Source organism: Pelophylax lessonae (genome assembly GCF_965119305.1).
Source record: "Pelophylax lessonae genome assembly, chromosome: 1".
In the NCBI taxonomy this organism is placed as follows: Eukaryota; Metazoa; Chordata; class Amphibia; order Anura; family Ranidae; genus Pelophylax; species Pelophylax lessonae.
This window is the reverse complement of record NC_138768.1, coordinates 794283418-794298558: the sequence shown is the minus strand read 5'-3', so window position 1 is coordinate 794298558 and position 15141 is coordinate 794283418. Positions and strand designations below refer to the sequence as shown.

The 15141-nt window shown below is 44.5% G+C and overlaps 1 protein-coding gene across 1 annotated transcript in view; it reads left to right on the top strand.

Moving 5' to 3' along the window:
* Positions 1–15141, top strand: part of EVC2 (EvC ciliary complex subunit 2) — a 316078-nt gene that overhangs the window by 165555 nt on the left and 135382 nt on the right. The window contains exon 11 of the mRNA XM_082263099.1: positions 2252–2482. Coding sequence (XP_082119225.1) covers positions 2252–2482 — 231 coding nt within the window. The remainder of the gene's footprint in view (positions 1–2251; positions 2483–15141) is intronic.

Sequence of the window (15141 nt, the reverse complement as noted above, 5' to 3'; positions counted from 1 at the left end):
TCAGTGTTGTCACATGAAAAGATATAATAAAATATTTACAAAAATGTGAGGGGTGTACTCACTTTTGTGAGATACTGTGTGTGTGTGTGCATATATATATATATATATATATATATATATATATATATATATATATATAGCTGTATATTTCATGCTATTACCTTAACCTACCACAAAAAGAACAACCCCCCCAAAAAATCCACTACAGAAGATTGCAGAGATAACATATATATACCAAATATTCTAAGGTTATTAGTGGTGTACCCCAAGGTTCAGTGTTAGGACCCTTACTTTTAATATGTTTATAAATGATATACAAACTATGCAGCAGATTAACGTCCTTCCAGGATGTCTCCAATTTACGAGCCGACCTCAATGCACTGTTTCATTGGGCAGCTAAGTGGCAAATCAGATTTAATATTGATAAATGTAAAGTTATGCACTTGTCATACATACTAAGGGGAGTACAACTAGGGGAATCAATAGTTGAGAAGGATAGGGGGGTTTTCGTAGTTTGTAAGCTTATTAATGGTATGCAATGGCAAGCTGCAGTTTCCAAAGCAAGCAAAATCCTTTCTTGTATTGAAAGAGGTATAGACTCTTTAGATAGAGAGATATAGTTTTGCCCCTGTACATATCATTAGTAAGACCTCATCTGGAATATGCAGTTCAGTTTGGGGTTCTCCCTGCATATACTACCCACCGCCAAACACTCCGCAGTCCTCACTCCTCTCCTTGCACATACTACCCACCGCCATACACTCCGCACTCCTCTCCTGCACATACTACCTACTGCCAGACACTCCGCCATACACTCCTCTCCTGCACCTAATACCCACCGCCTTACACTCCGCACTACTCTCCTGCACATACTTCCCACCGCTGTACACTCTATACCCCTCTCCTGCACATACTACCCACCACTATACACCCTGCACTCCTCTCCCTACACATGCTACCCACCACCATACACCACGCACTCCTCTCCTGCACATACTACCCACCACTATATACTCTGCATTCCTCTCCCTGCAAATACTGCCCACAGTCTTACACTCCGCACTCCTCTCCTGCACATACTTCCCACCGCCGTACACTCTACACCCCTCTCCTGCACATACTACCCTCCACTATTCACCCTGCACTCCTCTCCCTACACATGGTACCCACCGCCATACACCGTACACTCCTCTTTTGCACATACTACCCACCACTATACACTCTGCATTCCTCTCCCTGCAAATACTACACACAGTCTTACCCTCCGCACTCCTCTCCTGCACATATTAGTTAACGCCATACACTCCGCACACTCCTCTCCTGCACATACTACCCATCACCATACTCTTTGCCATACACTCTTCTCCTGCACCTAATACCCACCGCCGTACATTCTGCGCTGTACATTCCCTATTTAACATTATCACATTCTGCACTATGCAAGTCATCTCAAACTCTATTTAACCACACCCCTTTAGGCTACGCATAATATTTAATACAATTTAAACCATACCCAATCTTCTATTTGTTTATCAATTCCTTGTGCCCACTTTTGATCTTGCACACGGGCCCACTGATTTCATGATACACTCTGCCCCACCCCCATCCCACTGGGGGTCCTTACATGTAATCCTTGTGTCCCCAAATTTACAAGTGTGAATGTGGCCTTAAAGAGCACACCAGGGGACACACATTATATGGAACAAAACATTTGTGGGCAGTTGTTCAGTGAGGCAACGCAAAGTACAGAACCCTTCACACCCAAGCATCTTGCAGCTTATTTGCAGTCTGATCAGTGAAAGACTTTTGATTTGTTTCTTTGGCGTAGTGAACTTTGTACATTTCATCCCAATATATTCTGGGTAGTTGAATTATAGAGCAATTACTATTATCTGTCAGTGACTCCAGTGGTGATATCTCATCCTTTGTGACGCTGCTCTCTCTGCCTTGCCGTCTTGCGGGGGAACCTTGTTCATTACACTGCTTTCCCCCGCAATATAAAATCAATTAAAAACACAGAAGAGGCTGTAAAGTCATTTCCTAATGGCGATATCATAGGAACATGAACTCTGAGAGTTCAGTGTTCCTATCCTCAACATCTGCTAAAAAATATAGAATTAATTTTGGGTAGACTGCCGCCTTAAATCGGCCTGTATTTATTGTAACTGAAGACTCATCAATAAAAGCCTATGACTTCATCTACAGAAAATATTTATTCATGCCGTTTTCCTCCAATTCTCCTCTTTTATAGCTCGTCACGGAATATAGATCTCTTCTTGACAAGCTCCATAGCCTAGAACAGAATGAAATGAAGAGGATGCTTTTGTTTAAGCAGGAAGAGGAATTTGCAAAGGCCTACAGACAGCTGGCTGTTACTCACAGGACAGAGCTGCATAAGATCGTCTTTGATCAAGTGCAGATTTCAGCAAAAGCCAAACCGGAACTACGGAAAACTCTGATAGAAAACTATCTAAAAGTGCAGGTAAGCTGGTGGGAGCCAAATGTACTCGTATCAGATTGTCATCACACAATAAATATGTTCTGATTACTTTCCAGAATCCGCTACTGATAAGTGTTACTATTTTATAACTAGAGTAAGGCAACTAAACAGCATTTCAAGACAACCACAGATGTACAGTAGCAATATCATTTTTCACTCTTAACCACTTAAGCCCCGGAAGATTTTACCCCCTTCCTGACCAGGGGGTATTTTGTGATTCGGCACTGCGTGATTTTAACGGACAATTGCGCGGTTGTGCGACGCTGTACCTAAACAAATTTGATGTCCTTTTTTTCCCACAAACAGAGCTTTCTTTTGGTGGTATTTGATCACCTGTGCGATTTTTTGATCATGCGCTATAAACAAAAAAAGAGCGTCAATTTTTCAAAAATAACAATATTTTTCACATTTTTTTATATGAAATTCCCCCCCCAAAAAAAATGTAAAAATCAAAATATTTTAACATTTTTCGGCCAATTTATTTCATGCTACATATGTTTGGTTAAAAAAATCGCAAAAAGCGTATTTTGATTGGTTTGCGCAAAAGTTATCACGTTTACTACGTTTACTACTTTGTAATTTTTGTTGTTTTTTTTTTTAACGCGTAATGGCGGCGATCTGCGATTTTTTTTGCGGTACTGCGACATTACGGCGGACAGATCGGACCCTTGACTGACATTTTTGACACTTTTGGGGTTACCAGTGACATTTGTACAGTAATCAGTGCTATACAAATGCACTGTTACTGTAAAATTACACTGGCATTGAAGGGGTTAACTTTATTTGAGAGGGAGGGGCTGTGTGTGTCCCTAGGGGCGTGATTCTAACTGTGATTGGCTGTGGCTTGAGATGTAGGAACATTGATCAACGGTCCTACATAGTAGAACCGTATGATCATTGTTTCTACACAGGGGAGAATGACAGGCGGCTTGTTTACATCAGCCGCCTGCCTTTCTCCCTCTCCCCCGACGATCGCCGAGTGACCGGCGGACATCGGGTCCGCCGGTCACACGCGCGGGTGGGGTCCGTGACCGCACGGGAGCGCACCTCCGGCGGCGTGCGCTCGCTCCCCAGAGCCTCACAGGCTAGAGACGTAGACCTACGTCGCTCTGCCTGTGAGGGGCTGACTACCACAGTAAATATACTGTGAGCAGTCGGCAAGTGGTTAAAGTGATTGTAAAGGCAGAAGATTTTTTATCCTTCTGCATTCTATGCATTAAGATAAAAAAACCTTCTGTGTGCAACATCCCCCGCGGCCCCCCTAATACTTACCTGAGGTCTGTATAGATCCAGTGATGGTGCACAAGAGACTCTATTGTCCAGGACTCCCCTCCTCATTGGCGGAGACAGCAGCATGGCGCCATTGGCTCCCACTGCTGTCATTCAAAGTCAGTCAAGGGGGGGGGGGGGGGGGTGCTTATACGGTAAGAAGACCGAGATTCAGTTTCCTGCCAAGATCTGTCTTCTTCTGTCACAGAACAGCGATATGCCTTGTTTATATAGGCAGACCGCAGTTCTGTCTGCCTTGGAAACAATCGGCGGGTCCGGGCGGACACCGGGTCCGCCATCCCGCTGTGTCCAATCACTGATTGGACACAGTGGGAGCTGGTCGCCGGCGATGCCTGCCCCAGACCCAGAAAAAGAAATCACGTGCAGGTAGGTGATTTAATGCTGAAGGGCCGCCCTGCTGAAATATATATGCGTGGGGCGGTCCAGAAGCTAGGAAAAAACGTAAATATTTAAAAAAAAATGTTTTTTTTTTTTTCAAGTTTGATCAGCAATATTTTGAACCATTACTGTGGGGAAAACTTTTACATTTTATGCTGATGTTTGTTCTATTTACTGCAACACTAAAATAAACATTTTGGTACAAGACATGTTAAGGTTATTTTCAAAAGAAATTACGTTTTTTTTTTTTTTTTTTTTTTTTTACATTTTTGCATATATTTTATTTTTCTCATAATGCATCAGTAATTTTAAGTTCTTGTTGATTTAAAATAAAACCGAGATACCCTAAACCATGCATTTTTAACACGAAACCTCTAAAGGGTAAAATACATATATATGTGTTTTATATTAATTTTTTTTTTTTTTTCAACAAATATTTTAAAATGGAAACATGGAACAGGAGATGAAACTGTTAAATAGTGCTTATACAGGGTAATCTACTGAAATGCATGGGTTAAATAGTAAAATAAAGGTTAAATAAGGGTTAACTCATTCCCTGTGCAACACATAAACATTCTTCTGTGTTAACTGCAGCTCTCTCGGGTGTCCGGTTGAAGGATCAATGTTCCAAATATTGTATAAATGCCCAAAAATACGCATATTCTGGTTAAGAATACAATATTTTATTAATCAGATTACAGGGGTAGATGTGGCGGATGACCCATGAGTCTGCCTATTCCATAAAACAAATATATCATTAAAGTGGTTGTATCCCAAAAAAAAAACCAAAAAAAAAAAACCCTGCAGGACAATGGCATAATGTGCTAGTATGCATCGCACACGGTCACTCGGGCGCCGCTGAGGCAGCTGACGTGTTCCCTCAGCGTCTCTTCTGGGTTCGGCGGCTTTGGCGCTGTGAGTGGCCAGAGCCGCAATGGCGTCACTCCCGCTCATGTGCGCGTGAGTTCACTTTCTGGCAAGGAGCTCTGAAGGTCCGGCAAGATATGCTGGAACTTCAGAGCGCATACGCCGCTGGTGTCAGCAGCTGCAAGCAGAGTGAATATCTCCTAAACCGGGTAGGTTTAGGAGATATTAATTTTACCTACAGGTAAGCCTTATTCTATGCTTACCTGTAGGTAAAAGTTAAAAAACGGAGTATACTACCACTTTAAAAGTTTATAGAACCTCTATAGTCCCAAATATGGTAAATAATGCAAAAGGGACAATACCAAAAAGATGGTTGGAAATAGATGCCCCCACTGAGAGGGAATGATGGGAGAGTGGAATATATACATGATATGAAATTTATGTGTAGTATGGATGAAGAACAATCTGATCAATTCTTAAAAAATTGGAAAAATTTAAGTTTTTTAAGACTACTAGGGACCATATACAAATTTGGGGAAACTAAAATTGAATTAGACCAGTTAGTACCACTCTGTTAAATGCTGGTAAAGGATAGTGATAGGGAGAGCAGAGGAATTGAGATAAGACTATTGTAAGCTGGTATTAAATATGGGGGGGGGGGGGGGATATTAGTAAGGAAAGGGTATATAATATAAATATGTTGTTCCTTTTTTTTTATCTGATTGTATTTTAAAATTATTTGAAAATCAATAAAAATTAAAATAAAACAAAACTGCAGCTCTCTCTCTCACAGATTGCTGTCTGACAGTGAAATGAGACAGCTAGTGTCTTACTTTTGTTATGGTTGATCATTCATTGAGGAAGGCTTCAGATTGGCTCCCAATTGTAGGATTGGGAGCGTCTCATTCTACAGACATCGGGTCTCAAGGGGCTGTGCATGGGAGCGAGGAGTGGAGAAACTGCAGGCAATCTCCTGGACATACAGGAGACGCCTTGTGTACAGAGAAGGAGATTTTATAGACGTGAGTAACACGTCGAAAGTAGGCAACTGGTTAAAGCGAAACATAACTCCTAAAAGGGAGTTAACTCCACTTAACCCCCCCCCCCCCTTCCCAAGCAGATTTGGGAATATTTTTTTTTTTCTTTTCTTTTTTTAAAAAAAATAATGTCAGCCCTCTAGACCAGTGTTTCTCAACTCCGGTCCTCGGGGCACACTAACAGGCCAGATTTTAAGTATTACCTTGGGGGAGATGCAGACTAGAATACTGCAATCACTGAGCAGCAAATGATATCACCTGTGATGTATTTCAGTTTTCTTGCAAACCTGGCCTGTTAGTGTGCCCTGAGGACTGGAGTTGAGAAACACTGCTCTAGACCCTGGGATGGGATGAGATGCTTACATCACATTTACCAGGAGGCTCCAGGATTGGCACACAGAACGCCCAGAGGGCAGGTCCAGTGCTCCCCAGGGAGGCAGTCAGTTGAATAGGACCAAGATGGCAGGGAAGGACCCACTGTGTGTTACCTGAACAGCAGATTGCAGCAGGACAAAGCTGGATTTTTTTCCCCTGCTGTAGCAAATTGGATCATGCTATGCTGGGGTTTTTTCGCCTTCCTCTGGATCAACTGCGGCTATAGGATTGTGTATATGGGATTGCATGGTTGGGTTTTCATTACTGTTTTTTTTTTTTTTTATTGGTTGACTTCTTTTTCAACCTGACTAACTATGTAACTATGGATTTGTTGTTCGTGTGGGTATGTGCTTTGAACAGCACTATGGGTAAGTGGTGGAAAAAAATATCATCATTTAAATATGTTTTTTGATGTGAACAGTGTCAGTACCTGAATTTAGTATGAGCCTCTTGCATTTCCGGTAGCATTTAGACTAGGGGAGGGAAAAGCAGCACAAATAGCTAATCACTTGTGTTGAAGTGTGAGTATGCCGATTGGATGATACAGCAGAGTGATGGAGAGATGTTCGCTGTCAAGTTACAGGATAGGAGAGGGACAGAACCATCAAGTGTTACGCAACTTCAGCAGAACAAATTCAGGTCTTATGCTCTGCTCCATAGAGCTGTACTATGTAGAAGAGCCATGTAAATCCCAGGTCAGGATGGGCAAAAATGCAAATCATTTGGCAGATAAAATGACTCCCATATATGTATTTCCTCTGTGTGTTTTGAAAGTTCTCATTTATCCAAGTCACAATGTATCTAGTAGTAGTTAGTCACATTCAGCTCTACTCGATTGTTGAATATTACAGAACAAGTTCAGTTGAAAGTGACTTCTAACAGATTTTCATCTGTATGTATTTATTGTTTGCCTGGAGTTTAGCTTTTATTGTCCCCCATCAAAACACTAAAGACCCCCACAGATAGCTCAAATTTGGCCGATTCCTTCTGAATGGGCTGACATCGGAGCTGTGGGTGACCCTCAAAGTATCACTCCACCCAACAAAACTTGGTTTAATAGTCATCTGAACCAGATAGATGATTACCGGCAGAGCAATGACTGCACTTTATCACTGTACAGCAGTGCCAGTTTGTTCACGCAGCTTTATATTTTGATATGGCAAAACACTGTCACATTACCAAGGTTCAATGCCAACTCACCAATTAGGTGTGGTCGCTGTACCCAAAAAAAATAACTCCCGCAAAAAGTAAAGCTTGAGGACCAAGTTATAGTCTAAGGGTGACAGTGCTAGTATACAGCGCAAAACGGTTGTGAATATTCAGTGGTGATAGGAGTAATAACAATTTCCTGACAGACTCCATGGCAGCACACGTATGGGTAGGCTCCGCCTCCTCTCCTACCCTATAGGACCCCACTCCCATAAATTTTTGCTCCAAGCCAGGAGCCGTGTTCCTTTTTTGTCCTCCTTCCGCAAGAGAAGTCTTACCTTATAGGATGCGTTTTCTTACATACCTGGTGGCGTGTGGCTTTCCTGGATGATGCCTTTTCTACCTTAGTCCAGCAATCTCAGTACTACTGGGTGGACCCGGGCAATTTGAAATGATGCCGGAAGATGCCATAAATCCTGAATGAGAGGTGGGCTGCATCGCTTGGCCAAACGTCCTTGCTACTAGCGGGAGGCCCTTATGCCCTGACGCACACGCTAGTCTCCGGTTGAGGAGCGTTCCAGGTCCTTCTGTCGGTATTGGTGGTAATGTATTGCTTACTTTATATTTTTTATCGTTTTGCTTCCTGGTTAGTATGGCGGCCGGAGCGCTCCTGCGTTCCAGGCCGTCGCTCTCGGCTCCTCCCCCCGCCTCCTGATTCCCAGTTGGGTGTTCATTGTGAGGCTTGGTTCCTAAGTGGTCTGCGCATGAGCGCACGCTACTTCCAGTCCTCCATGACGCGGTGGCGTTGGGGGGGGCGTGGCTTTACGGCTCCCGGGAAATTTAAACAGCTGATGGAGCTGTCATTCTTGGGATGTCTGTGGGCTTTTGCGGCGGCCTCCCCACGCTGTGTCTCTGCCTGTGTTTGGTAAGTCCTGTGCTGGGTCAGTCCTGCTTGAATGGGGGAGGGGAAAGGCGGCTATGGGAAGGTAAGATTGAGTTCTTACATCCTTCCTATTGCAGGTTATCTCGCTGTGATTTGCAATGGATGCCTCACCGCCCCCCGGTGGCCAGTCCCTGCGCAACAGGTGAGCTTTAGCTTTTAACTCTCGCTTGTCTGCCAGCTGGCTTACTGTAGCCTGAGCTTTTCTTTCCTTGTTTTCAGCCCTTTTAGGTCTGACCAACGTCCTGCATCGGGATCAAAGGACAGATCACCTTCAGGCCATCACCATGCATCATCCAAATCCAGGCACCATAGATCCAGGTCTAGGTCTAGACGCCATGATGATTGTCCAAGCCGGTCTTCCCGCCATGCTGACCGCCCCGCACACAAATCTTGCTGGGGTTGTAGGGCTGTAGTCCCTGAGGATAGATCCTTGTGTGATGCCTGCTATTCTCGGGCAATCAAGGAAAAACAAGTCCCAGATCCACCAGTGGAAACCCTGGTCAGGCGGATCGTGCAAGAATCCTTAAGGGATTGGGATCCCAACCGGCTGTCTGGTCATACAACGGATACTCCAGTTCTCCCTCAGAGGGAAGACGTAGAGCCAGGCACTTCCCAGCCGAGTCGCTTCTCGGATTCCTCTGAAAGTGAGGATGACCTAGAAGACCAAAGTTCAGGCTTTGATTTTGCCATGATTTCTCCGCTAGTGAGAGCGGTAAAAGAGGCGTTAAAATGGGAAGAGCCAGCAGATTCCCCAGCGAAACAGAAAAAATACTTTAAACACCTCAAGAAAGAACGGGATCATTTCCCTTTTCTGAGTGAGCTGGGGGAAATCATTACAGACGAATGGCATGGAGTTGAAAGGAAGAATTCCTTATCGTCCAAATTTTCCAGGTTATATCCTTTTAAGACCGACAAAGTGAAGCATCTTGATTCTGCACCTACAATAGACGCAGCCTTGATGAGGCTAGTCAAACACGTTACCCTACCTTTGGAAGATTCCGTCTCATTTAAAGATGGTCTGGATAGACGAATTGATACGGATCTCAAAAAGATCTATCTGTTAGCTGGTATGACCTGCAAACCAGCCCTAGCCCTAGCAGCCACATCCAAAGCTATGGAGGCTTGGGTAGATAACGTGGAGACCACACTGCAAGGTGTCTCAGAGGAAGCAGCCAGAAGCTCGGCTGTGTATGAACTAAGGTTGGCAACGGCCTTTTTGGGAGAGGCTTCCATTGATATCATTCGCCTGGTGGCGCGGGTCATGCTCTCTTCTGTCACGGCCAAACGTGCTTTATGGTTACGTCCCTGGCTGGCCGATCCTGCTTCCAAACAGGCCTGGTGCAGGATTCCGTTTGAGGGTGCGTCCCTTTTTGGCAACAAACTGGACAGTGCCATTACCCGTGCCACTGGTGGTAAATCAGGTTTCCTCCCTCAGGATCGCCGTTTGCTTGACCGCAGAAGATTCCAGCACAAACCAAGTTCGGATCGATCCAGAGAAGCTCGCTCTTACAGACCTGGACGTGAGTTCAGAAAGAATTGGAAAAGATCTCAACCTACAGGTCAGAAGTTCAACAAGGGAACACCTTCTAGTGGTCGGGAGACCACAAAGTCTTTTTGATATCAGGCCTGCTCAAGCGTTGCGAGTAGGCGCTCGTCTACGTCAGTTTGCGCACGTTTGGGCAGCCTCGATTACGGACCAGTGGACCGTCAAGACTGTGTCTCATGGTCACGTTTGGTCGTTCGAAGAAACTCCAATTCTGCGGTTCATCCCTACGGCTCTACCTCGCGTGGAAGAAAAGAAGTCAATTCTTCTGTCATACGTAGATTCCCTGATCTCTCAAGGTGCTGTCATCCCAGTTCCGGCCGAAGAAAGGTTTCAAGGCCTTTATTCACCTCTATTCATGGTGCTAAAGAAAAACGGTTCTTGGAGACCGGTCATAGACCTGACTCATCTGAACTCTTTCATAAAGAAAGAGAGGTTCAGGATGGAGACACTCTTCACTATCCGCCAAGTGGTGCAACCAGAAGATTGGATGATCTCCATAGATCTAAAAGATGCCTATTTCCATGTCCCAGTGGCAGCAGAACTACAAAAGTTTCTTCGCTTTGCCGTGGGTCAAGTGCATCTCCAGTTTACCTGTCTCCCTTTCGGGCTTACCACCTCACCTCGAGTCTTTTCAAAGATCTTACTGGCTATTGTAGCTCTGATCAGATCGAAAGGGATCCGACTGTTTCACTACTTAGACGATCTGCTTCTTCTTTCTCAAGACCAAGCACAGATTCTGCAACACAGATCTCAGGTAATCTCCACCCTTCAAGAATTCGGGTGGCTCTTGAATCTGGAGAAAAGCCATCTGGATCCGACAAAATCCTTGATCTTCCTGGGGGCACTCTTCAACACCTCCAGAGGCACCATCTCTCTTCCAGTGGAGAAGATTCCGGTGATCCGCAGCAGAATACAACCGGCAATGTCAACCCCTTATCTTCGGGCATCACAGTGTCTGAAAATAATAGGGACCATGGTCTCCACGGCCCCCATGGTCAAGTGGGCACAGTGGAGGATGAGGCCCTTCCAAATCGGTTTCCTCCGCCAATGGAGCTCCGGGAATCCAGACACTCCTGTACGGATAACATCCTCTATGAGGGCGAGTCTGTCTTGGTGGCTACAACGGGAAAATCTCCTGAATTGTCATTCGATCGTTCCCGTTCCTTGGATCGTTGTGACATCGGATGCCAGCCAGACGGGCTGGGGTGCGCACTGCCTGTCAGAGGTGGCCCAGGGCAGGTGGGACTTTCCCACCCTCGGGTTGGTCTCAAATGTTCTGGAGCTTCGGGCAGCTTTTCGTGCCATCATGGCTTTCCGTCACTTGGTGAAAGGGTCCTCGGTCCTCCTACGGCTAGACAATACGACGGCGGTCGCATATATCAAGAGGCAAGGGGGCACCCGCAGTTCCTCCCTTCTGGAAGAAGTGAAACCGATCATGGCATGGGCCCAACGGAATCTTTCCAATCTATCAGCTGCTTATCTTCCAGGAGTCCAGAACGTTCAGGCAGATTTTCTGTCAAGAACCAATCTAGACAACAACGAATGGTCTCTTCATCCAGAAACCTTCAAGTGGGTCATCTCTCTGGGGATTCTTCCGGAGGTAGACCTGTTTGCCTCTCCAAACAATGCCAAACTGACGAAATTCTACTCGAGATGGCGTTACCCCCAAGCCTACGGGGTAGATGCTCTGACGGACCACTGGAAGTTCCACAAAGCAAATGCTTTTCCCCCGGTCCCAGTGATATTCAAGTTCCTGCAGAGAATCAGGAGAGAGAGGGTAGAAGTCATAGCAATTCTTCCGTTTTGGCCAAGGAGGCCCTGGTTTCCTCTGCTGCTCCAACTGAGCTTTCGGGATCCTGTTCCCCTGCCATTCAGGCCGGACCTTCTATCTCAGGGTCCAGTGCTGCATCCATGTCCAGCGCAGTTACATCTCATGGCATGGTCCTTGAGAGGGAAAGACTAAAAGCTCTTGGCTGTCCAAGTGCGGCAATGTCCACAATGATGAGTGCCAGGAGACCGGGCACCAACAAAGTCTACGAGAGGATCTGGTCTAAGTTTGAGGATTACATGTCTAATGAGTCCGATTCCATCACTAATCCTAAGATCCATCACATTCTGGGGTTCCTCCAGACAGGCTTAGACCTATCTCTGGCTGTTGGCTCTCTCAGAGTACAGATCTCAGCAATCTCTGCCTTCACGGGGACCTCATGGGCAAAACATCCTCTGGTCCGGCAGTTTTTCAGAGGTGCGTCAAGAATGAGACCTCCCAGGAAACCCAGGTTCCCCAAATGGGACCTTCCACTAGTCCTTGAGTTTCTCTCAGCAACAGTTTTGGAACATGGAGATTCCTTCTTCCTTAAGAATCTGTCTATGAAGACGGCCTTTTTAGTAGCCATCACATCGGCTAAACGTGTCTCTGAAATTAGTGACCTGGGTTGCAAAGAACCTTTTCTGACATTTTTTCCTGATCGGGTCGTCCTGGTCCCTATGCTAGGGTCCAATCCGAAGGTAAATTCAGTTTTTCATGTCAACCAAGAGATTGTTTTACCTACATTCAAGTCTCAAGATGACCAGAATACCCATCCGTTGGATGTGGGCGAAGTCCTTCAAACATACTTGAAGTTCACAGCTTCCTTTCGCAAGTCAGACTATCTATTTGTTCCCTTTATGGAAAGAACAGAGGCAAGAGGGCTTCTTCCAGAACAATTTCTAGCTGGATAGTTCAGACCATCCAGTGGGCATATAGAGCCAAGGGACTGGCTCCTCCGGAAGTGGTGACGGCTCATTCCACCAGAGGGATTTCTACGTCTTGGGCGGCTTCCCTTCATGTTGCACCAGATGTCATTTGCAGAGCGGCCTCATGGTCCTCAATTAACACTTTCATGTCACATTATTGTGTTGAACCTGCTTCTTTATCCTCAGTTGATTTTGGTTTAAAAATTTTGTCTGTTGACGGTGCAAATTAAACCTATTTCTGTTTGACCAGCAGTTGCCCACCCGGGTGTGTATGGCTAGTTATTTCCCATACGTGTGCTGCCATGGAGTCTGTCAGGAAAATGGAAAATTTATATCAATACTTACCGTAATTTTCCTTTCCTGATAGAACTCCATGGCAGCAGGAGTTCCCTCCCATCTGCTGGAGTAGTCTATATATGGAACACGGCTCCTGGCTTGGAGCAAAAATTTATGGGAGTGGGGTCCTATAGGGTAGGAGAGGAGGCGGAGCCTACCCATACGTGTGCTGCCATGGAGTTCTATCAGGAAAGGAAAATTACGGTAAGTATTGATATAAATTTTCCATTATTCCCCCTAAAGTGCATACAAAAATTAAAGTGCAAAGGACTGTGCAATAATGAGTGCAGTAGGCTAAATATCAAACACATCCATAAATAAATACAGCACTAGATATACTTAATAAAGTGAGTGACAATAATGAATGAATAGTAATAATTCCACATAAAAGTCCATAAAAAGTGACAAAAGTGCTCCAGCAAGTAGCCAGTGAAAAAAAGTCAGAAGGTGCTTAAGTGCTGAAAAGACTGTGCAAAACCATGCCAGCAATCAGATGCAGTGTTGTGAAGATCCACCCCCTTTAGATGTTCCACTTACCAGACAAAGAGGACCCTTGGACAATACTGTATAAGGGTCAATCAAGCGTGTGTCCAGTAAGAAACTAGGTGAATATCCTTTAGAGCTGATAAGGAATAAAACTCTCCCGGCATGTGAATCAGCAGGATATGGAACCGTATAGGGAAGGAAAGCTCACAATAGTGTAATACCGTTTAAAAAGGTTTATTGAATAAAAGAAAACATATTACACTCACATTTACTGGATAAAAGCAGGCTTTGTAAATCGTATGTGGTTCCTGTATATCTTACGGATTGCTGTGCTCGCTCGGGACTGCGTTTGGTCCCGGCGTGCGTTCCACCGCGACCGGAACGCACACCGAGACCAAGCGCAATCAAATATTCTTGCACCAACCAGTGTAGGTAAAATTAACACTATTTTAGTCAACTAAAATGCGACTAAAGATGACTAAAATACGTCTAAAACTAAAATGCCATTTTAGTCAAAAGACTATGACTTAAACTAAATCGAAATTTGACCTCAAAATTAACACTGGTTATATATCACAATGACTAAATCTATGTCTTTAGTGTATGTTCAAACCTTAATACCATAAATAATAACATGGTATTAGATTTTTACTCCAGGAGTATATAATGAGTTTGGCAGTTCTAGAAAAATGCTTAAATAATGCAATAAAATTTAAAGGGAAATATGAGATTTATTTAGTTATTTTTTTTTAGACCCGTACTTGCCTAGGTGGTAAGCATTAGTCCGATGCTGCATCTGTACCCACCGGCTCTAAGATTGAGAACCAAGCAATCAAACACTGTTGATCACTCGGTTCTCAGAGCTCCGTGAGCAGAGACCTGGTGACTGTCAGTCACCGCTGTCTGCTCTGCCCCCTGCACTCAATGGAGTGCTGGACTGTGGAGGGGGTGGGAGCAGCTGGCTCAAGCTCTCAGCGGCTTGCTGAGAGGCTGAGCCAGGTGCCGGTCCATGATTGTGGATTAATCCCAACCATATTTTCCCAATCTTTCCACAGCCTGGACCGGTTCTGTGATGTCAGCCAATAGTGGTCCTTAGCCCGCTGTCTGCTAAAAACGGGTCACATGAGTGCAGAACGAACTGATCAACAGGAGAAGTACAGCCAAACGAGCTTTGGCTTTATTTCTCGTTTAATTAGACCTATTGGATTTATGAAGACTAAAATTATTTTAGTCTACTATAATGTAGGAAATTTTAGTCAACTAAAACTAAAACAATTCAGTTGAATAAAATACAAATAAAACAAAACTGGCAATTTAGTCAAAAGACTATGACTAAAACGTAATCAAAGTATGAAGTCAAAATTAACACTGGTTATAATTTTGGGTCTATTGTTTGCTATAGGTGAGCAATAACTACTAGTTACGAAATTGCTGATTTTGACTTTGACATTACATTTCCTAAAAAGTGTTTTTTATTGTTAAAAAGGTAATAAAAAGC